Source organism: Corvus cornix, chromosome 5, assembly GCF_000738735.6.
Source record: "Corvus cornix cornix isolate S_Up_H32 chromosome 5, ASM73873v5, whole genome shotgun sequence".
NCBI classification, from domain to species: domain Eukaryota; kingdom Metazoa; phylum Chordata; class Aves; order Passeriformes; family Corvidae; genus Corvus; species Corvus cornix.
The window spans coordinates 25,561,639-25,585,486 of record NC_046335.1 but is presented as its reverse complement, the minus strand read 5'-3'; the positions used below and the strand labels follow the sequence as shown (position 1 = coordinate 25,585,486).

The window sequence follows — 23,848 nt, the reverse complement described above, 5'->3', positions numbered from 1 at the left end:
TTATAGATACAGATACCTTTGAGAAGACTTAGGAAAATTAGTTGTTTCCTGACCCTCAGGAGAAACACGTAGCAGTGCTGGAGGAAGAGGAGGAGGGTAAAGATGCTTCCTGCACCTCCGAAACACAAGCAATGCTGTTAAAAGCTTATTATGCTTTGCTGGATACAATCCTAGTAACAATGAGCTTCCTTTTTCTCTACTCCCTGCAGACCCTGTGGTCCATGCCCAGTTTAAGGCTTTAATTTCAGATAAAAGAGAAAAAACAAGCCCATTTACATATAATATCCATGCATAATAAGGCAAGGCTAACAAAGGAATGCCATAAATCATGCAGCTTAAAGTTAATTCCAGTGCAATTTCAGCTTTTCAGCAGTAAAATTAAGGATCTGACCTTTGGTCTCAGCATCAGCTATTTGCTCTTTGGCCACTTCCTCTTCCTCTTCGGCCATTGCCTGAAAGATGGCAGTCAGGAAGAAAAACAGCAATTCACATAGTGGGCCTTCAGTGTCATTTCCTACAAGAGCTTCCTCTAAAACCTCTGTGAATAAAGTTTAAGAAGCGTCACTTTTGCCGCAAAGTTGGAAAAAAAATTATGTACTGAAAAATAAAAACATTTTTTTCCTTCAGGTATGATAATTAAGTTACTTTTCCATAATTTACTGCATATATTCCTAAAATGATGGTGTCAGAAAGTGTGCTGACGAAACGTTTTCTTAATATACAATTGCAAGAAAAAAAGTACAAGTAGAATAACAACTTGTACACCAAAATTAATTTTCATTTTACAAACGCCATGGAGTTGACCGTGAACTGAAAACTGGATTGATGTGCATGTGTTAGCACTGACAGATTAAAGCCACACAGAAAATTCTCTAGCAGTGGTACTTGTGTGTACTTAAGATGTTTGGTTGGTTGGTAGAAGGGAAACCATCAAAATGGGGCATCTTGCCACATAAATGACAACTTGCCTAAAGTCACTCCTTCAGGAAATTCATCTTGAAGATCAAAAAGTTCCCCAAAAGCATGTAAAAACTCCAAAACCATCAGAGCATCACCGAAGATCTCAGGAGGAAGTCTCGTCTTCACTGGCATTGGAATGGGAAGTTCCTGCAAACCAAATGGGACCACTTAATATAGTACTTGGTTTCTGCAGAGTACACAAGTGATTAAAACCAAAGAGTGTATTATTCTAAGGAATGTATTTGTTGAGTTTCTTTACATTTTACTAAAAAGAGTCCCACAGGACATAATCATTTATCATGGTAACAGTGGTGATAGCACTAACTTTGGAAACCAGTGAGCATGCAACTTGAATGTAAAATTTTCAAAAAGAAGTTTATTCACGTCCATGAAGTTTGTATCTTTATTAAATGAAGTTAATCCTGCCACAACTTAATAACATGGGCTGTCAAGATTTTTGCTTTATACCTGTATTATTTCACAAGAGTTTTGAATTTCAGCTTCCTGAACTGTCCAGACAAGCAAAAATAAACATACTCTTAAAAGTTACTTATGATTGCTCGCAAAGACAAGCAAACAAAAACCCAACACGTTCACACAAAACACGCCCTTCTAATACTAGGATATGCAAGATCATGTCTAACAACTGCGTGTTCTGGTACTGGGTTTATTGCATTTGTAAGGCACTTACGGTAGCTGAAGACATGTTAAAGGGAGCTGATGTAACCATATATACACAAGACCACTTAACAGAGACACCACCTCCAAATCACAGATGACAGCGCCTAACATCAAGTTTGATTTTGAAATTACTGTATATTCATGTAACTCTAAGATTTGTCTTCATTTACTGTTTCTTAGCAGACATAGTTGAACAATTTTCAGAATGATGTCTCCTTTCCACAACTGTGGTAGCTCACAAATATTAAAAAGAAGAAAGCTGAATACTATGCTTCAGAAGAACACAGTAAGGCATTTCATAAATTTCCAGAGAAGGGAATCTCTTCAAAACCATCCACGTAAAGGAAGAATCACACCATGTGCCTGAGAGCATTGTCCAAATGCTTCTTGAACTCTGTCAGGCTTGGTGCTGTGACCACTGCCCTTGGGAGCCTGTTCCAGTGCTTAAACACCCTCTGGGTGAAGAACCTTTTTCTAATATCCAACCTAAACCTCCCGTGACACAGCTTCAGGCCATTCCCTTGGGTCCTGTCATTGGTCACCACAGAGAAAAAGATCAGTGTCTGCCCCTCCCTTTCCCCTCAGGAGGAAACTTGACTGTGATGAGGTCTCCCCTCAGTCTCCTCCAGGCTGAACAGACCAAGTGACCTCAGCCACTCCTTATATGGCTTCTCCTCCAGGCCCTTCACCATCCTTTTTTCCCTCCGTTGGGCACTCTCTAATAGCTTCATGTCTTTCTTATATTGCAGTGCCCAAAAACTCACACAGCACTCAAGGTGAGGCTGCACTGGCAGAGCAGAGTGGGCAGAGTAGAGCAGCAGTGTCTCACTGTAATGATGACACTGCTTTTCCACCTCTCCTTTTTTCTTTCCAGTAGAAACACAGCAGCACTGTTTTCACAGCTTGCTCTCCCCTTTCAGCAATGGTCTTTTTCCCTTTCTTCAGCTTCCTTTCCCTTTCTACACAGCTAAGAGTTTTCACTCCCATCTTCAATGGCCATACAGCTCTCCTTGCAAATACATACAGCTCTCATATTCCTCCCAATCAGTGTTTTCACTTGAATTCATGTAACACTCTCCTTTATTTCCACTTGCCCTCCATGCACTTCTGTTACATCTCCTTGTGTATCGCAAACTCTCATCCTTGTGTTTCTGACAATTTGCCTCCTTTCACTATCTCCTGCCAAAATTAATCCAAATAAAGTGTACATAAATGTGTAACACTGGAAGATCTTCTGTTATGTACAGCCACACTATATTCTTGTGTGAAACCTAAGTTACTTGAGTAGCAAATTCTTGTTATTTTCTACAGGTTTCCAGTACCATCATGAAAGATGCTCAATAAACATGATATATATAGTATATTATAGTATACATAGTATACTGCTATAGTTTAAATCGAAAGAATGCCACAGGAAGTAACAAGCCAATGTCTTTTCCACCTTTTGCAGCCAAAAATTTAGTTTTTTCATTACTCAAATCTTTTAAGCAACTCACGTTTGTTCTAAGTGAGCTCATTTTGTATATTTAACAGAAGAATCAGGTATACTCAATACCCACCACACAGTAATGCCAGCACTTTGAAATACTCCATTGTAGACTGAGCACAGCCTGTAAAGCTTTTCTGGAGGTTGAAAATGCAGATGCAGATGATCCTATTAACATTGCCACTGGGAAATAAGTATTACACACTGCAGATGACTCACAGCCTGAAGCATTCCAATCAGATCTAGGTTTGCCTCTGCATTAGGGAATCTAATCAATCTACAGCTATTCCAAATTCAATCATACCTTAAGGTCATCACACTCCATATCTTCTCTAGGCTTACTCCACTGTTTCAGGTATTCCACATATTTTCTTTTTTCCTCACGCAGCTTCTCTCTTTCCTGAAAAAAAGTCACAATTGTGTATAAAATATCGTTACATAGCCCCATTGCAATTTCTAAAACTGCACCACTTACTATTCAATCACACTGAAAAGTAAAACATTACATTTCATTAGAATGGAGTGATCTATTAATTTTTATTTTGTATAAAATGATACTGGCAAAAATATTTAAATGTGGTGATACTTTGTTGGACTAGTTGTTGCTTTTGTTGGGGGGGGGGGTGTTTTGGGTTTTGTTTTCTTTTTAATGGAAGTGGCCGAAGAAAAAATATCAAAAATTAGATGGCATTTATGAAAGTTGCCTCAGAAGGACCATCAAAATAAGATAGTGAATGTGGCTGTGGTAAAATATAGTAGAATATGTAATTTCTTCATATTCAATTGACAAAAAGTTATTTAGCCATTTACATCCAAAGAGAATGCACACAGAAACCCCCAAGCATCAGATATGCTGTCAGTCTGATGCAGCAGAGATTCTTCAAAAAGAAGACAACCATCAAATCGTTTTATGCATTATTAGCAAAAAAACCCCAAACCCACCATATTACTTCAGAAATAAGTTCAAATTCAAAATGAACTTTTGGTAAACTAAAATTATAGAGAATGTTATCCAGAAATACAAACCCATAATCAAATCTTGTAATTGCCTATTCTTCTGAAGTGCACTTCTAGGAATTGAAAATGATTAATGGAAAATAACTCGAAACATCGACTAAGAAACAAGGAAATTAGAAAACCATTATATTGCTCCTATATGAAACACATATACTTCAAATGCATTACTTTTTCCTTTTCTATTTTGAGTCTCTCTTTCTCTTCTTTCTTTTTCATCCTTTCTTCTTCCACAATTTTCTTTAATTCTTCTCTCTTCTTTTCCTTATCTTCTTTCTCCTTTTTCCTAGCTTCTATAGCATTTGCCTTCTCTTGTTTTAGTTTAGCTTTTTCAAAAGCTATAAAGGAAAAAAACAAACCTAAGTTATTTTTTCTTTTGTAAAATATTAGTTTTAACTGATAAACAGACTGATCTTTTTATAATTACCATATGAAAAAGATATTGTTATGAAGACTGAATTATTTCCACACCAACCAGATATTCAAACACTTGAAAGTTCTTTACAGAAAGTTCTTTACAGTTTCAAGCCTAAGAATTAGACATGTTTTACAAGGTTGTCAACATGGTAATAAAGTTAAATATATCTGCTTTTATGAGTCTAAAGAAGGTTATTACTTGTTTACTGGTTTCTATCAATTGACATATAAAGATGAGAACTCATTCCAACATATAATTACAGCAACATATTTAGTAATGACTGGTTAATAAAAGCATGTCACAACCAGGTGTGGCACACAACCGTGAAGTATCTGTGATAGTAAAAACCTTTAAATAAGTGATCTTTAAGTATTTAGTTATTACTGAATTACTGCAGTCAATACATTTGAAACCTATATAGTATTTCTGTGTTTTGTTCAGATTTTACTTCAGTTACACAGTTTAAGCTGAACTTTAAATGATTATAAATGCTGCTGCCTGAAGAGATGCAGATCTCTTTGTAGTCATCTGTAGAATAACAACAGGATACAAATTTCCACTTTCTGTGGACAGACAATGCCTGTCAGCCCACACACAGGCTAACAAATAAAAGGGGGTCTTACTGTTTTAATTGAATAAACAGGAAAGCTAGAATTGTAAGTGAATGAAATGAAAAATGTTCCTCGCTCTTACCAAGTGGATAGTAGTAAAAAGAAAGATTTTTATTGTATTTTCCTATAATATTCAGAAAATGGGCTAGGTTCCTTCTACAGAGAGCTACTGCACATACCAGCAATGTCTCTACCCAGCAAACAAATGCAGTGAAGCTGATCCCCAGGGTCTTCAACATACTGAGAAGGTTCATTTTTCACGGTACTTGGTATTTTGCTACCTTTTCACATTGTGAAAATGCGTCTTAACTAGACTTCTAGAAGCTATAGTTTCTGTCCACACAAGAGAGGAAGAAGCTTTGATGCTGATCAGCTGTCATCTCATTCTATGCTGTCATTCCTAGCACATGAACAATACTTGTTGTGCAAAAATGTGAACAACTCTAATTTAATGGAAAACATGAAATTCTCAGTCCCCGTCTCCTATAAAGGAAAGACCTAAAGCAGCATCAGAAAACTTTGCAGTTATTTAAGCAGATGTTGGACTAGGTAATTTCTAAATGTCCTTGCCATCTTAAAAAATTCTATGTTCAAATAAATGAGAGGTTGGAACCAGAAGTTCACTAAAATATTTCCATAGATGAAAGCCTTTCCTTAGGAAGGACATGAGTGCTTACAATCCAGAAGAATATCTCCTTGTCTGAGCTTTGTCTCCTCAAGAAGGCATACCAGTTTATCTAGTTAAACAAAAGGCATATGGGTCCCCTTCCTTCATTTGAAATCAAATTTAAATTGATCAGAAACAGGCCAAAACTAAGCCAAAATAATTCAATCAGTCCAAACTAAAAATCTCTGAAGCAATTTGTGCTCTTTTACATCAGAAAAATTCAGAATCCATTTCAGTTCTTTTAAATTTTGAGATTGTTGAATGAGGAAAATGCATAAATGGAAAAACTAACTGATTTGTGTTACACAGTCAAGCATTGATATACTTTCAGCTTGCAAAATTTACACATGACTTCACCATCCAAGCTTCTACAAAAAATTATTCAGCTCTTCATTTATCTGAGAGAGAAATCAACACAGTTGGACCACAAGCTTCCTACCATTTCCCCAGCTATGTCAAAAAATCAGGAGACAACCATCCTAACCACTGAAAGGAGCACTTGGCCATAGTGGTGTGGCAGTACACTCCTATTACATTTTCACTTTGAAAGGCGCAACACCAAAAATACTATAATTATGGCCTGCTCTCAAACCTGCAAAAACTGGTTCTACTGGTCATATGACTAAACTTCAACTTACCTATGGCCTGCACATCATCTTTTTGCTTCTGGAACCTTGCCCTTTCCCTTGATACTTTACTTTTGTTTCCTGGGGTGTTTTTAGCTGTAATGTTGTCCTCCTGATAGAGAATTTGGAGGTAGAAAGGGAAAAAAAAGAACATAATAACTAAAGAGAAATGACCAGCAAAAGATATTCCAAATTTTTCAACTGTTCTCTAGAACACAATGAAGTTGTACAGTACCTAAGATTCTCAGTGTTTAAATACAGGCAAGTGACATACCTGAATCCGAGGGCAAGTGACATAATTGTATCCAAGAGTTCAAATTAAAGCTTTTTAGCAAATTATTTATTCATCCCAGAATGGACAAGTACCCTGTGTGTCATCACAACACACTGAAAAACTAGTTTCTTGATGGGATCCCAGAAATAATGATAAAAATAAGAAGATAACATATCAAGTATGATCCCTTTTACCAGCTTAACTATAAAGCAATTACTTTAAGAGCAATTGTGGAATGTATCCCAATTGCCCTCAAAATAAAAAAAGCACAATGTCAACCTTGCATTTCAAATGATCTGAAAATTCAGACAAATAGAAGACTTAACAGACTACACTGATGTGTCTTCATCTGGGATTAGAGATGTTATTACTCACAAGACTTGCAGGTGCCCTCTTTGGAGGCCGCCCTCGCCGTCTGCTTGCAGGACTGAAGACAAATGTGGGTGGTTCATCAGGAAAGAAATAGGAGAAGTTTTGTTCTGCTAGATTATATTTTTCAATTGATGTTGCCTTAGTAAAAAAAATGAAAATAGATATTAATCGTGAAATTCTTACCTCTCTATAAATATAAGCTAATTAATCAATCATTAATTCACAAAAGAAGACAATAAAAGTAACCATATCCATAACTGGTTAACTGAGGATAAGAAATAAAGCTCTGAAATAGTGTTAAATGAAGAGTTAATCTACCCAGTGGATAATAATAATAATGTATGCAGCACACATTTGCAACTAGAATTTGGCTTCATTTGGTAAGATGTTATTTCTTTACATGCCTTTTAGCAAACACAGCTGGACAATGTCTTCCTAGCGAGTTACTGAAGTGTGTCAAGAATACGTTCTGACAGATAAAAGCAGAAACTTAACTTACTGAAGAATTACATAATTCTCTATTACACAGTACTTATTTCTGGAGGAAGATTGTTCCAAATTGTCAAAGTTTCTTTTCAAGTCTACTTTCTCAACCTGATGACTTCAGGAAATCTGCCCTTATTGGACAATACAGACGAGGATACAAAGGAGACATTCCAAATAGGACATGTTCACGTAACTGAAAGGCAAGGCAATCAGCACAAGGACAACGCTCCACAGAAAGCCCAAATAAAGACAAGATGACAAATACACATATACAGAAAATAACAATTTTCCTGGGGCTCCAGAAAGCATCACTAATAGATCACTAGTTCTTAATGTGGTACAGTGAGCTGGGTCAACATGATCACTAACAAGTCCAAGGAATGGGGTGGTTTATCCCTTTCAGCTCTATTTTCTTCTATTTCAGTTTCTTTAGAAGAGAGAGACTCTAGGAGTTACAAACTTATTTAGAAATTAATTGCCTTTGTTATTTTCCACAACTTGCAGAGGCAAGACTCTCACTGACTCTCATCTCACTGAGCCTTCCTGTGCAGAATGAGCATTTACATGGCTGTATAAGAAAATACCAGACATAATAAATAACCCTACTACCTTCTAAAAACAAGAAGATAGCAAAGATTTTGGGGTCAAGGCTGCACCACACAGCGAAAGAGTCCACGGTCTCGTGGCACAGCAAGCAAGGCAAAGGAAATTGCTGCCTTGTGGGAAAAGCTGCTCAAATTCTCAGTTATCTGGTGCCCACTAAGATGTGAACTTTAGTCTGAGTTGCACTAAGTATCACCACATATCCAAGATTACAAAAACATACATACTCAACATCCTAGGCCTTATCAAAAACCCATTCCAGCCACCTAAACTCTGGTACTTGTCTCACTGAAGATCTGGAGACTGAATTCAATCTATCTTAAAGCATTTTCCAGCTAAAAGCATTAGAACAGAATAATATTGGCTTACTGTACCAAAACAGAAACAGTTCGTTTTCATTTGATTTAGAAATACCAGCTGCATACTTTGAAGAATGAAAACAATTAATGTGCTAGACTAAGCAAAAGTATATTATGTTTTAACAAATACAATTTTTCTAGATAACTGCTCTTTTTTATTTTGGGGACTTTTTTAAACTAGTAGCTAAAGAAGGAATTAAGAATTATGCTTCACGTACAGAAAAATTACTATCTTGTTTACAAACAGAAGTTAAGAAACTGCTTTTGAACAAAAAGTTGAAGTATTCACCTTTTGTTTTGGAAAACTGTATTATACTTACAAAAAGCTAAATTCGATGCAGTTTTAAAAAGGAACTCTGAGCAGCTGTACAGGAAAGATACTAAATAGCATCAATATTCTATCCCATAAATTATTTCTTCTTGCTTACCTTAGCTTTAATTACTCCATCATGTGGTTCACAGTGTTGTTTCAGAAAAAGTTTAAGTCTATCACGAGAAAAGAGATGTTTCCTTCGGCTGTATTAGGAAAGAAAGGTAGTATTATCAACTAACATCTTTAATTAGTGTTTAATCACAGCCAAAAATATGTGCAAGAACACATGTGATAAGCCATATGATTGATCTTTTTCTTATTTTCTTAATTATAAGTAACATCCTTACTATTGTAATTAATAAACATTCTTTGATATCCCAACTGAATTAAAATTTTCTTTATGAATAAAACAGAACTCAAGTAGTACATAAACAGTTGGTTTATGCATCTGCAATTTTTATTTTGAAGATTCTGTTATGTCCTCTTTCATAAACACGTACAAACTCCATAGCTTTTTCATCCATGGTAGATCCTCCAAATACTTCTTAAAATTCCTAAATAAAACTCAAGTCTGACTGTTTCAGAAGAGAGGGAGGACAAACAAGCAAACAGGGACAGCAGGAAAGCAACATTCACATCTCTCAAGTGGGGAGGGCAAGCCAAGAAGTGACAAGGTGAATCCACATACTTCTCAGTCAAGCTATGCCACTCCTTTCTACAGGAGAGTATGAACTCTACTGGCTCCTGGCATTCCAGGGAAGCTGCATTACTTCGTGGGAAGGAAAAAAACTTCACTACACAGGAGTAGTTAATGAAAAAACAAATCCAGATTAGTGATGGAACTAAATGACTTGTAATCACACGAACTGGAGTTTGTTTACAGCATCCAGTTAATATAAAGTTTTGATGCACAATCTACTCTAAACATATATTTTAGCTAAATTTGAGACAAATTTGTTACTTAAGAAGCAAAACCTCTAGGCCTATTTTAAAATCAATCTGATAGCCAATGTCTGCTCCAACATTTCAAACCAGCAATGCTGTCAGAGTGCCCACAATGCCAATAGTTCATTATTATTACAGTTTTTAAACTTTTTTCCCCCTATTCCATCAATCACAACAGTAGCCAAGGTACCAGAAGTCAGAGTGCAAAATGTGGAATACATAAAAATTTTCTTAAGAAAGAACGTTCTTTGATGTTTGATCTTTGTATACCTTCAAGCCTAATCAACAAGGGAAATTTAAGACATGAAAGAGAGAGCTTGGTTGTTAGCTACTATAAGTGATGTCCAGGTGTTAGAAAAAAAAATTATTTGTTGGTATAATGCTGTCCCTGGCTCGTTTCCACGAGCTCTGAAGTGTCCTCAGTCAGAAGGAAATGCAGCGTTGGCTGGGTCACCGCAACAACAGTAGAATTGCTTTGTTAAGGTTTAGGGCTGGACATGCTTCAGTGGTCTCAGACCTGGGGGGAGGTTAACAAAGCCTGGGAAGAAGAAAGCCCACTGACAGTGGGCACAAAGAATGCAGAATTTAGGGGTCACAAAGACATCTAGCAGAACTCCCAAGACAAGGAAATATAATATAGTATAATACAACTGAGCAATTGTGCTGAATCAACTCCAACTGGGTAAAAGCTAATTCTGCAGAGGGATATCTGCGGCCACGGACGCAGCACCACCGACCCAAGAAACCCACTGACTCAAAAGAGAAAGACTGAGCATGCGGACTAAGTACCATAAGATGCAATAATTAATCAATTAATTGGAATCATTAACCAATAGAAAATAGAATAGTAATTAGTAAGAGAACTATGTAACTTGTAGCCAATGAACACTGATTCTTTTGCTTGCTGAAATGTGCGTGATTTATGGAATACCACTGATCACCTAGGCTTGTGCACCTCTGAAATAAATAACGAGCATCTCTCTTGAGTGTGTAATTATTGGCTTGTTGCACACTGGGTAACTGATCCAATTTTTGCAGACAACAACAGCAGGTATCATCTGTGCACCAACGAAAGCAGACTTGCAAGGAGCTGGAACCTGTGTTAATGCTAGCAAAGCTTGGATTCCTTGATACAGAAGGCCTGTAGTACAGTATTTTGTTCCACTGCTTTTAATTAACAGCTCTAACATTGTTTTAAAATGCCATTTTATATCAAAAACATCTCACACAACTCACAGTTATAAAGTACAGTTTTAACTTCCACATACTAATTTTTACCTTAGTTGAGATGCTTTAACAACAACAGGTTCATACAGGTGTTTTTTAATAGGTTGGACTTTGTATTTGAACAAAGAAGGATCAATTATGGCTTTCTTCTCCCTAGGAAAAAAAAAAATTTAAAGTTTACATTCACACTTCATCAGCCTCATATTGTACACATTTAATACATTTATATGCCTACACAATGGACCTCTTGAAAATACCCAGCTTGTAACTTCCACCAGTACCAAAGACCAAAGCTGGCCTATTAACTTGCGCCAACTTTTCTGCTACTATATTTAAATCTGCATCAAAACCAGTTCCTGCAAGGAACAGGAAGAACAATGAGGGATGTTTTCTTAGCAAGGAAATGGGAGATAAGAAGGGAAGGAAGGATGAAGAGAGAGAGACAAGTAACATTCCTATACTTCAAAAAATTGTCTCCTTTGTACTCTCAGAACTCATGATGGCAACAGGAAGACAAGAAAAAGGAGAAAAAGATGATGAGGAAGGAGTCCAAATGACACAAATAAATCAAATGAATAAAAATAGTAGCTCTTGATCTACCAATTGCGTTGCAAAACAAATAAAAAACACCTAAAATATTTTTCCAAAATAACACTAGAAAAAAAACCCAAACCAAACACTTTACCAACAACATAACAGAAAGTAACAGAAATCATAAGGCAACATATCTACACTTCAAAATAAATGCTTACAAGGTTACATGCTTTATTAGCCAAAGTGCACTTCCCTTTTACAGGTATTGCTACAGAGAACTAAATTTTTTCCGCTCCTCATGGGAAATATTTCTTCAGTTTTAACAGAGCATTAACTGTTTTGTTACACCTCCTCCCTCCTCCCAGGTGAGTAACACCCAGGTCTGGTGTGCTACCAAAATAATCACTCCTTTACATGAGAGGGGTTTTGTTGCCACAGACAACATACTTTCAAAGGAGTAGTGTATTTATGGACAGACTTCATGAACAGAGCTAAACTAATAAGGCTTTACTTAAATAATGTTGCATTTTGCTATTAAACAACAGAACTAACTTCACCTGAGGTGACAGTTTGTAATCATGAGTTGTACTGCTTTATCAGGAAGAATTCAGTCATCATCTTATTTCATCAGTAAGTAAAGTACCTAAGTAGACGAACTAGGAGATTTAAAACTGCATTTCATCATTGTCAGCCCTTCCAGCATTTACAAAATGCTTTCAGGTGGAGTTTGTGACAAAATAAACCAGAACATCACTTGCTGTTCTTTAGCCTTGTGAAAAACATGCACAAGATATTGAGAACTGTACTTTGCAAGGCTGCTGAAAATGAAATTTGCTACAATTCTTGTTTTTCCCCCACTAATGCTGTGAAAGATAAAATACAAGAAATGTTAACATTCCAATGTCTAATAAACACATTAATTCATACAAACAAAATGAAAACAATATTCACCATTAGTGTCATTTCAGATGAGAAGAATTTGCAAATTTCTCAAGGAAAATAGTTTATAATGATTAAATTAGCAGCATAGTTAATAATAAATGGACTGACAAAAAAAACAAGACAGACTTGGAAACAGCAACACATCTACTAGACCTACAGGGAAGTGCTGTGATATGCATGCACTGTCTTGCACGATAGTCTCAAGTTGCTGAAGTCTCAAGTTGAGTCAGTCGGACCAAATCGAATTTAAGAAATATAACAGAAAAAAGTCCACCCAGCAAAACACAGATCAACTGTAATCCAGTATATCCACTGGCCAGATCTTAACATCTCTACATAAGTTTGTTAAAAGAGCCTTCATATTCTGGTCATACCATGGCTTGGTCTTCCAAGACCATCTTCAGCCTCAAGACAGGAAAGCTAAAGTAATGAAGGCTGTCCCTAGGAATTTCTGGATACTATGGAAGACAAACTTGCACCTCACACACCATTGCATTTCCAGTCCTTTAGTCTAATAAGCTGAAGAATGACCCAAACAGATGATGTTCAGATACAAAATAAAAGGCATCAGAGTACCAATATTAAACCAAAAGTATATCAGTTTGTTTATACATTTTGAACAGATTCTAAGCTTCAATACTGTCTGCAGTCAAATTCAGAGCCCAAAGAATAATCAAATTTTCAACTCTATTGTTAATCTTTACTTCTTAGTTTGAGTAAATCTTTCTCAACTTCAGTGGATCATATATAATAGCCCAAACATAATTTCAAAACACACTACATTTTTTCTGCTTAGTTTCTCAATTTCCAGTTATATCCCAAGTAAATATATTCCTGATATCTTCTTCCAAATTTGTAGTAAAAATTTTGCTTACTGCAGAAGAGGAAGAAAAAGGTCATTCAATTCACATAGAAGCTTTAAAAATTATATAGATTATCTAGCTGCTTTGGCATAAAAATATTCTTAGTTCTGGTTATATTTCATTTTGTAAAGCATTATATAAAACACATTGGAGTTAGAAAGGGTTAGACCCATTTCATAGCAGAGATCCCTTACAAAAAATCTTCACAGCATAGCTCTGACACACAACCAAATACATAGTATTTTGTAATTTAGTAGGTAAAAACTGCAACTGACTCACCCATATTACACTACTTTCTACCGCACTCAAGTGAATGTGGCTAGTACTTGCGTCAAAATCCTGCATTTTTAATAAGGTTATACTGAACCACTGACAGGTAATCATCTCATCAAGCCTTCGATTACTTTGGCATGCTGACCACATGACCTGAACAGAAGTTTCTTCCTACAGTACTGCTATCCTACATCCTGACAGCACGGTACTAAGGGAGCAGTACCGTAACTTCTGAGACCTTAGAACCATAAAATCATTAAGATTGGAAAAGGCCTCTAGGATCGAGTCCAACTACCAACCCTGTTCATCACTAAACCACATTTTCAAGTGCCACATCCACATGCCCTTCTGAACACTTCCAGGGACAGCGATTTCATGACTTCCCTGGGCAGCCTATTCCAATGTCTGATTTTTAAGTGGAGAAATTTTTTCTAATATCCAATATAAACCTCCCCTGGCACAATTTGAGGCCATTTCCTCTCATCCTGTCACTTGTTACCTGGGAGAAGAGACCAACCTCCACCTCACCACACCCTCGTAATCAGGTGGTTGTAGAAAATGGTAAGGTCTCCCCCAAGCATCCTTTCCTCTAGGCTAAGCAAACCCTGCTCCCTCAATCTTGTCCTTCTCAATTGTCCAGGACACCTATCTACACCATCTGGTCTGAGTCTTGCCACAGCTACCTCTATCTTACTGTATTAACAGAAGTAGAAAAATTGCACAGAAAAATACTGAGAGAGGATCCGGAGCGCTGTCCTGAACTGCTAAAATGACTGCTGTCCCACTTTTTCAGGAAGAGGCAGTACCTTTTCTTCTTCTCTTTGACTAAATTTGGGAATGGAAAAAACTCCCCTGAAGAATGCTAGCTAAATAACACAATCATTTATGGTCTCCTCGTGCCTTACACAGAGGTAACCGGGCAGTAAACTGATCCCCACAGCAAAGCTGCCTCTGCACATCTTTGAAGGTTGCCACTGACAAGAAACTGTCCTGCGCAGTAATAACAACTGCCCATTTGGAATTTCAAATATTTCCTGTAACTTAAATAAAATTTCAGCAACAAAACAGAGCAACCTGAAGACTGTTAAAAACAACACTCTAGGGACAAGACAACACCATTTTGTAACAAAATCCTGACTTTTAACTTTTTGGTGAAGATTTTAAGGTGTCTTTGATCCAAGTACTTTGTCTTTCCTTATAATATAAAGAGGACTAATACCCATCATTATTATTCTTGGATTCAAGTGATGGAGGAATGAGAGAAGAAAGGAAAGGTAAGAATTAAAGATGAAGAAAGATTTTACTGTACTGAAGATATTTGTATAGCTTTAATGACAAATTATGCCCACATTTTGACATATCCAGTTCATAATTTTTTCTCCACATAAAGTTAAAAAACTCATTTGAAGATGGTAAAAGGCCTGGATGATAAGGTTCCACTGACATTATTTCCAAAAACTGTTCTCTCTTATAACCCAAAATTTGCAGAAACAATTAGCACTTTCCCAAAATTAAACTTTAATTCAAATTGAACATCCAAATTTACTGCCACAAACCAGCTCATAAACCAAAAATATTTTTTTCTAGTATTTCTGATGATGCTTGATGATTCACACTACTCACTGCCCTGGCAAAAGGAATGACATGAATAATTAAGTTGCAGCTGAATTGTATGCATTTGGCAGCAAAAGCCCCTCACCTCCAGGCTGCTGCCGAGTGCTAAAGCCAACACAAGAGTTCAACCTCACCTTTAAAAGTCTAGCAGTTTAAGGTGGGAATACTGCTATTCCATGTGACCACTAACCTATGGTACCAGAGGCTCCCAGGGCACAGTATAAATGTTTTAAGAAATCACAAGATTGCTACCTCCTGCTTTGTAACCCAGGCCTTAAAAAGCGGCCTGTTTTTTGGAGGGAAAGTAAAGAGCATTACAGACTCTTTCTCCCTGTACCATCCCAACTTTTACTGCAGAACACAACAGAAATGGTCAGCGGGAACACTTGTACAGACTACATGGCTATTTCTGCTCCACACAGACAGGAGTAGGGTCACAGAAAGGCTGGGATCTCTCTAATGACATCTATTTTCAGTTAAGATTCTCTAGCCTTACAGATTCTTTAGGAAAAATATTTGCAGATGGCCTATCAATCTGTGCTGGGCTCCCCTCCCCCTCCCTCACAAACACCCTGAGCATCTGCTGTACCATTGTTTAACAGCACTGCAGGTTTGCACAAAGGCTGGGTCTCAAAATCTGGAGATTTGTGTGCAGGCTGAGGCAGAACTGTCCTGCACATATCAACTTGACATTGGTCCCAAGGTGACTAACATCCATACTTTTCACATGCAAGTCTCTCCATAAACAGCAAAATAATAGTCTCTGAAAGATTAGGGCTGCAAAACAATGTCATTCAGTTCAGTGGGATTTCTTACTGTTATGAGCAATGGTATAAAGAATCTTATCTGCCAGCATACAAAAATTCACAGCAATGCTTTACTTTCAGATAGGTTTTACACATAGCAAATAATACTTTTCAAGTCTGCATATACCCAGAATATATCTAGAAAATAACTGTTATTACACCCTCACATTTGTTATAAACAGACTCACTTAAAACTTCCAGTAAGCACTTTAAAGCCACAAGAGGTTTGCAATTTAACTTGTAGCATAAATGTTAGTTAGATATGTCACAGAACACTGCTTCAAAGTCTGTATATTCTCACAAGAATTCCCTTTCTAACAGAAAGAAAATATTTTCCCTCCCTTCTCTGTACTGTCCAAGTAACTCATCAGCTGGGGAGAACGACAGACTGACTGGGAGTGCAAGACTTAAGCCTTACCACCAGCTCTGCATGCATGGAAGTGACAGCACTGTAACAGGACCAATCCTACAGTCAGCTCTGTGCATGCTTGCCTAATTCCAAGAATAACCTCCTTTCAAATGCCACATGCTTTCTGGAATACTGAAAATGCATTTATTTTTTCAAATACATAGGACATCTTCATGGACAACTTAGACACTGCCTTCAAGAGACAGCAAAGAAATTTTAAAATTATTTATCCCATGTTATTTTCTTAATGAAGTGAGTGAGGAGCTCCACCCTAGTTATTCTAGGCATGTCAGGACATGACTTCCTCATGAAGCAATCAACAAGATTAACTTCTGCATCCCTGTGACATCTTGAAATCAGTAACAGTTCATGCAAAGCCTGTACATTGCTAGATTCTAGATTAGGGCCCACTTCAAACCTTCCCCTTTCATCATCATGCCTATGAAGCATAGAAGTCTTTCATCCCATTATACTGCTAGGATAGGCTCAATTACTGGTCAGTAAAGGGATACTCCAAAATAAATACCACGGTTACAGCCAACAGGCTCTCCTATTCAATGTTATTAAGCTACTCCAGCCTATAGAAAGTTCCTCAAGACAGGACACACACAGTTTCAACTGCACCTAAACTCATAATCAAATTCATTAAATACAACGACATATTTATATGGACACATGCACAGTGAAGAAAGCTTTGTATGTATTTGGTTTTTTGGACAAATACATGAAGTCTCTGGGAAGGTTTTCAGAGAGTTCCAGTAAAAGTGTGTCCTCCTGTCATAAAGCAATCTCAACTCTTAGCCCCATGATGGAAGTGAAGTGACACCAGACTCCAGAAATGCAGAACATGGCTGCACTTTCTGCTACAGCAGCACAGGTTTTGCAGCACAGAAAACTACCAAGAGATAAACACAGCTCTTCCACTATCTCGCAGCAAAAACACTGTCATTGCAAGACATTAACAATGATTATTTGGTAGGTATTCCACTTCTCATAATGCAGAGTTTTCTAGTTCATTAGCATAACTGGCACCTCTGAATGTTCAGCTTGTCAACCTTCAGCTCTCTGAACACTCCCAATCCATACAGATCAAGTAATTTGTTTTGGTCAGACTCTGACACATCTGCTTTAGTCTCATTTCCACCCAGTCTGCATGACATACAGTAAAAGCATCATGTACCCATTTTGTGCAGAGCTATTGTGCGTTTCTGAGTCGTCACTGTCGCTGATGACAATTGTGTCCCCATCAGCACTGCCGGTGTGGCCATTCGCCATTCCATTGTGATGGGTTGGAGCTATGACTTCCAAAACCTTACACTGCAACCTGAAATAAAACACAGACATTTATTAACGTCAAAAGTCTTTCACTAGTACAAGGAGTCTAAAATTGTAGCAGATATTATTTTAAGAATACATATATAACTGAACACTTTACTGTCTAGTAAATAAGTAACTAAGAGCCTTGCACTCAACACTTGGTAAAATATTAATTTCATAAGTACCATGGAGAAATTAATCTGCTTATACAGCTATCAGCTTCACTTCTCAGGAAAACAAATCAAGTTACTTGTGGCTGTGAGGTTTTTTTTCAGTTCTCATTTAAGTAAACGAAAAAGTTAATTTAGTGTGTTGCTTTAAAACTACACAACAAAGCTTCTATGTTATTTTCATAGCAGTCTAAGAAAAGCAAAAGGTTGTCAGATCCCAAAGTATTTTTACTTGTACGAGATCATCTTCTACTACTGTCGATGACCTAAATAAACAAGGCTGAAATGATCATTATGCATCTAATCTTAATAATGGCCCATTCATCTGCTGACACATATTAAGGCTCCATCTGGCATACACACAATTGACAAAACAAGCCTATTCCTTTGCCATCCTGAATGCTAGTTATAAAAGGGAGAATTAACTACATATCAAAAAGTATAATTAATCAACACTTCATGCTGGGTAACTGTACTATAGCTGGTTCTTAACCACTAACTTTCACCCCTTTCTAGAATGCCATGGTTCCTATTCTTTAGCTTAACATCCAAAAGCCTTGTCTGATTCATGAAAATTAACTGCTGTAGTCAATGGACATTGTCACATTCTACCACTAAAAGCTCAAAGCAGGGGGAAAAAGAACATCTAATAATTCTCTTCTCTGAGCACCAAAAACTCCCACTTGAAATACATAAGATGAAGAACACATGAAGTCCTGGGCTTGAATTAGTGTGGTGTCACACTTAAGTTAAAAACAAACAAACTTCACAACATCCATGACAAATTTTAAATGTTCTTCTATCTGAATTGAACAGTGGCAAAAAGGAAGGAATATCAAAATATTTCTTGAACATGTCTTTCTGCAAGCAGGCAGTACTATCCAAAACTTGTACACACTGGGAAGGCGGGGGGGGAGAGGGGAGGAAAAGAGGGGAAGGGGAAAGAAAAGACAGTGGTAGCGGGAGAAAAACCCGAAGAATTAAAATAACATGATAACATTAAAATACTCTAGGTAGTATTCTTGTGGCATTATCAACGATCAGCAATGCAGTTAGACCCTGTAGTTGCTCTCTCCAACAGGAAGAGAACTGTTAAAATATTAAAAAAATATGAAAATAATTTAATTTAAAAAAAACCAACCAACCAACATAACTGTTAACATCCTTATATACTCCTAAAGACAACAATATGACCAGTGCTTACAGTATCCATGGGGACACCAGAGCTGCCTGCACACAGAGGCAGCCTGAACCCGCTTGGACTTGCTGGCCACAGGCACACCGCCATTCCAATGCAGCCTATCTCGTTTCCAAAGCTGGTCTGGGGCTGGAACACACGTCTTCCCAGCCAGTGGAGACCAAGCTAATTAACTGTAAAAAATTATATAGACTCTGTATATTGAACCAAGAGCACCCAAGTACAGTGGAGGTAGAACCTGGTGACTGTTACCTAAGTAAATCCAAGTCCCACAAGGCTTATTAAGGTCTGGCCCAGCACCAGACTCTGAGTCCTCTAAGAAAAGTCTATTATTAGTAACTTGGTTTTCAAATATTTGGAACATCACAGTCACCCCTTCATAGTAAACAATATGGAGCTGACTGCATGGCAGAATGTATATTATTAGGCTGGGTTTTTTTAAATCCAACAAAGATCACCTGCTGAAAAAAGACTTCTTAGTAGAACTACTTTGTTTCAGATTATAAAATATATTTCCTAGTCAGTCCAATTCAAATTAAACCACGCTTTTAATTTCTAGTGGAAATGCAGCGAAAGCTCCCGACACGCTCCTACTCTTACCCCGCTCACCACTAGAGGGGGCAGCACACGCAGCAGCCACCACGCAACCGCCGCACCGCGCCCCGAGCTACCCGGGGCGCCCACGGACAAAGAGGCTTCCGCGCACACACCCCCGGGCCGTCCTGCACAAAAACACTTCAGTATTCGAGCCACCGAGGAGCTTTCCAACATTGATTTTACCTGTTCATCCATCGAGCATCCCTGTAATTTACAGGGCATCACATCTCCTTATCTAAGAATGGAAATTATACATTCTACACGCTTGATTCAGTAAGCAGCAAAATCCCCAATACAGTTGCATTCCACACACCACACCCCCCCCCTTCCCCTTTCTTTTTCAGCAGGAAGAATGACTAACAGATTAAGCTATCCCAGAAAGGAAGTGATACTCCATCTTCTATGCTATTCAAATCATTACCAGAAACCTTTGGGGAAGGAATCAAGTGAAACACACATTACCTGGTTCAATAAAAGCACAATCCCATGCAATTCAGTGCTTACTGATAAACGGGAGATTAAAGAGAGTGATGCAACCGTTCCTTCTGGCACTAAAGAACTAATCTATTAATGATTTTTTTAGCCTTTTTTTAGCCTGTAGTCAAACCATGGCTAATAGCACCAATTCCCTAGACTAAGCAGCAAAGACACACTGTTTCTAGTGCAAGTAGTTTGCTCTTCTCAATTATCTTCAGCATTCCCTGAGTTCACTCATTACAACTCTTACAAGGCACATAAAACAGCACAGCTGAAAGCTGAATCAAGACATTTAAATGAAGCATACTACTTGAACTACTTCCAAAAAAAGATACTCCAAGATATTTACACAGCTTAAGTCAAACCATACTCACTATTTCCCATAAAACAACATTTGGGGATAACGCAATCTAAAAAGACAGCATCAAAGTATGTCAATATGTACCCTAAATATCCCCATCAGTCAGGAAGCATTTTCTTCAAATTACAATAAAGATTACAGTCACATTGAGTGAATCCCAAAGGCTTTCAAAATAAATTGAGAATAGAACCATCAGAAACTTTCACTCAACAGTCCCAGCAACTCTACCTCAGACGACACTGTACTTAAAACAGTTTTGCTTACCTATTTCTGCACTACAGGCTGTTTTCAACAATGGGGTCCTCCAGCTTCTTGAAAGAATGGCCTCATGCTTACAGATCTATTTTTTGTTAGGCTCAGAAACTTAAGTTCTTTAAGGTCTCCTATGTTATGGGAAGGGCTCCAACAAATGCTTGGCCTTATGGTTTTATCTTTGCTTTCTTAAAAAAAACCAAAACAACAAAGAACAACACAGGAGCCCAAAAGTTTTCAACACAAAGCCAGTGGTGGTATCACCAACATAATTATTTTTTTGAATGTATCTTCTCTCTCAAATGAAAAGGTCTGAGAAGTCCCACTGATATCCATGAATGTCGAGCAGGGCTGGTCAGCTGAACAAGCAAAAGAACAGAACTGACTCCAGCAGCCATCTAAGGGCTAGAGACTACAGACTGTGGCACAGGACAGTTTCTCAGGAAACCCAACTCCATCAGTCCCTGCACTCCACTATGTAACAGGCCAAAACCATCACAGGATATCAACTGAAAAACCTCGACCCTGCAATTACTGGCACTTTCGTTTCCCAGAGAAGTTCTTCCCAAATGCCAAGCAGGCCTTCACATCCAGCCAAGGCTGGTGTTAGAGGCTCTGAGAGGAGAGACCACTTCTCACAGCTCCTCAATTGAGCATTCCACACAGCAGCTTTTGATCTGGCTGGCATTAATCACTCTTACAGAAATAACAGTCTCTATGTTATGGACTCTGCTATGTCCCCATTTCAAGTCAAAAAACCAAGATACCCTGAAGGCTCAGATGAGTTATAAATGTGTCTCTGTATGCTTTGCAATAAGCAGACAAAACCATCCCTTGGATGGCACATGGCTGTTTGAAATGGGACACTGGGGTAACATTGCAACACTTTGAGGCCAACTTTTAAAATAAACCCACAATGATCAGTGAGTTAGAGGCAAATTCACTTTTTAAGACACACAAATGAAAGCAAAGTTTTTCAAATGTCAAAGTTAACATTTTGACGTACCTTTTCTAACAGTATGTAAAGTTAGTTGAATACAGGAACCCCCAGAAGAGTAATACAAGAAGCTGCAGTAGCAACTGCCAAAAAGTACCAAAAAGCTATAGCATCGTTCTGTTTTTCCGCTTTTAGTAAGTTTTTAAGAAGTAAATGTCAAGTAAGTGCAGTAATTAATATCCTCATCCTAACAGTTCTCATACGCTTGAAAGTAATTAAAGAGATAAAAGAGACACAAGATCTGAAGGAGTAAGCGACATCTTTTCCTAAGCGAACTGGTACTGTTTAATGCACACGCAAAACAAAAGCACGCAACAAGGAGACAGGTTTTATGCACATAATGGCTTCCTAAAGTACAGAATGAGCTGCTGCTTTTGAGTTTTAGCATCTTCATTTGTCTGTCAAGTTATAGTTAAGATTGTATGTTTCAAAGAAACTAGTAAGAAATATGGTTTTGCTTAGGACAAGAGTACATAGAGAATAGCTGCATCAGCTATCTCCTAATTCAGCGGAATTAGGGCAGTAGTACACTGGTACATGCATTATTTTGACAGCCCAGCCTTGGGTTCATAACATTGTACTGATTAAAAACAAACCCAAACCTTTACCTTTGAATTTATAGTTATAAAAGTAGAGAGTGTGAGAATGAGATCTAACAGACTGGCAGTGCCAATTGTTCTAACAGCTGTTCAACAACCTTTAAGAAAGGACTTGCAGGTTCTCTCCCATGTATCATCATCTCATAGCTTCCACTAGTCAAATACAAATATATTTATTAGTCAACAAATTTACACTTACATTTATATCCCAAAGGATTTAAGGGCACTGGAAAGTGAATGCCTTAAACATGATTTTTCCAAGCCAGAAGCTGACTGATCCTTAAACAGCTATGCTGAGAAAACACATACTGTATTTGCTCTATGAATCAGTAAGCTGCTCTCCAGTACTATCAGAGATGCTGTTTCAGACACTACACTAGTTTTGATACTTTCTGGAATTCCAAATTCACCTTTCAAAATAAAGTAGCAAACTTCCTTTGTACATAGGAACTTACATTTAAGCCTTACCACTAAAAAGCACAGTACAATTAGTAATTATAATTTAAATTCTCCGTAACTTATTAGAGTCTAAACATGGAAAACACTTTGTCACTTACTACCTAGTGGTCTTATAACAACTCATCCTAGTACTCAGAAGACAACTACAGAGATATAGATATGGATATAAGCAAGTTGCCAGTTTGAATAAAAAAAAGTTGGAAAATTAGCTATAACTTTATCTCTTACAAGGACTATCTTTTACCATCCTAACTCCTTATCAGCTATAGTCATGACCAGCAACATGCTTCCTGTGCCCCAGTTAAGACTTAGAGAGATGAAAACAGTATGCAAATCTTTTAATTGGCCTAATGCAGTGGTTAATCCACTATGAGCACTCCTAAAGCACTGGGACACCAGTCAAACAACTGATGAGTTAAAAAAAGTTCCATCTGTGATTACTTGTTTCCTGAAGCCTTACAACTGTCAACATCAGATCACTCAAAGCAGAGAAAGGATATTAACCTGTATCAAACATATGATCAGATCCAGCAATCTTCCTAACAGAACATCATCTACTACTTCTGCAAGTAGATTCATTTTTAAAAGCATTCTGGTGTTGCTTGCTCACAGACATTAGGCAAGTATTCTTTTGCAGTGGTGTCATCTAGTGGTCAAATTCAATGAAAAAAAGATATTCCTTTTTTATATCTGCCACATTCTGTATGATTTTCTTCCTTCTTATACACTGACCTTTAAGGACCCTATTTTAGTCTGTAAGTGGTTGACCTTTTAATTAAGTGCCATACTAACTGATGGACAAGAATTGGTAGTGCCCCAACCTCTACATGAGGAAGATATCACCACATAAGCTATTTTTAAGAGTGGAGGTAGAGTTGTCCAACCTAAAGCCTCAAATCTCCTCCCTGCTCAAGTCAGACAAAAAGCTTGTCATTTAA

At 37.5% G+C, this 23,848-nt stretch overlaps 1 protein-coding gene across 1 annotated transcript in view; it reads right to left on the bottom strand.

Annotated features, from left to right (window-relative positions):
• BAZ1A (bromodomain adjacent to zinc finger domain 1A) overlaps positions 1–23,848 on the bottom strand; it is a 63,448-nt gene that overhangs the window by 27,219 nt on the left and 12,381 nt on the right. Inside the window, exons 4-12 of the mRNA XM_039552378.1 lie at positions 17,664–17,807; positions 11,094–11,195; positions 8,986–9,073; positions 7,113–7,247; positions 6,476–6,575; positions 4,313–4,479; positions 3,432–3,527; positions 969–1,107; positions 392–538 (exon numbers count right to left, since the gene is read on the bottom strand). Coding sequence (XP_039408312.1) covers positions 392–538; positions 969–1,107; positions 3,432–3,527; positions 4,313–4,479; positions 6,476–6,575; positions 7,113–7,247; positions 8,986–9,073; positions 11,094–11,195; positions 17,664–17,807 — 1,118 coding nt within the window. The remainder of the gene's footprint in view (positions 1–391; positions 539–968; positions 1,108–3,431; positions 3,528–4,312; positions 4,480–6,475; positions 6,576–7,112; positions 7,248–8,985; positions 9,074–11,093; positions 11,196–17,663; positions 17,808–23,848) is intronic.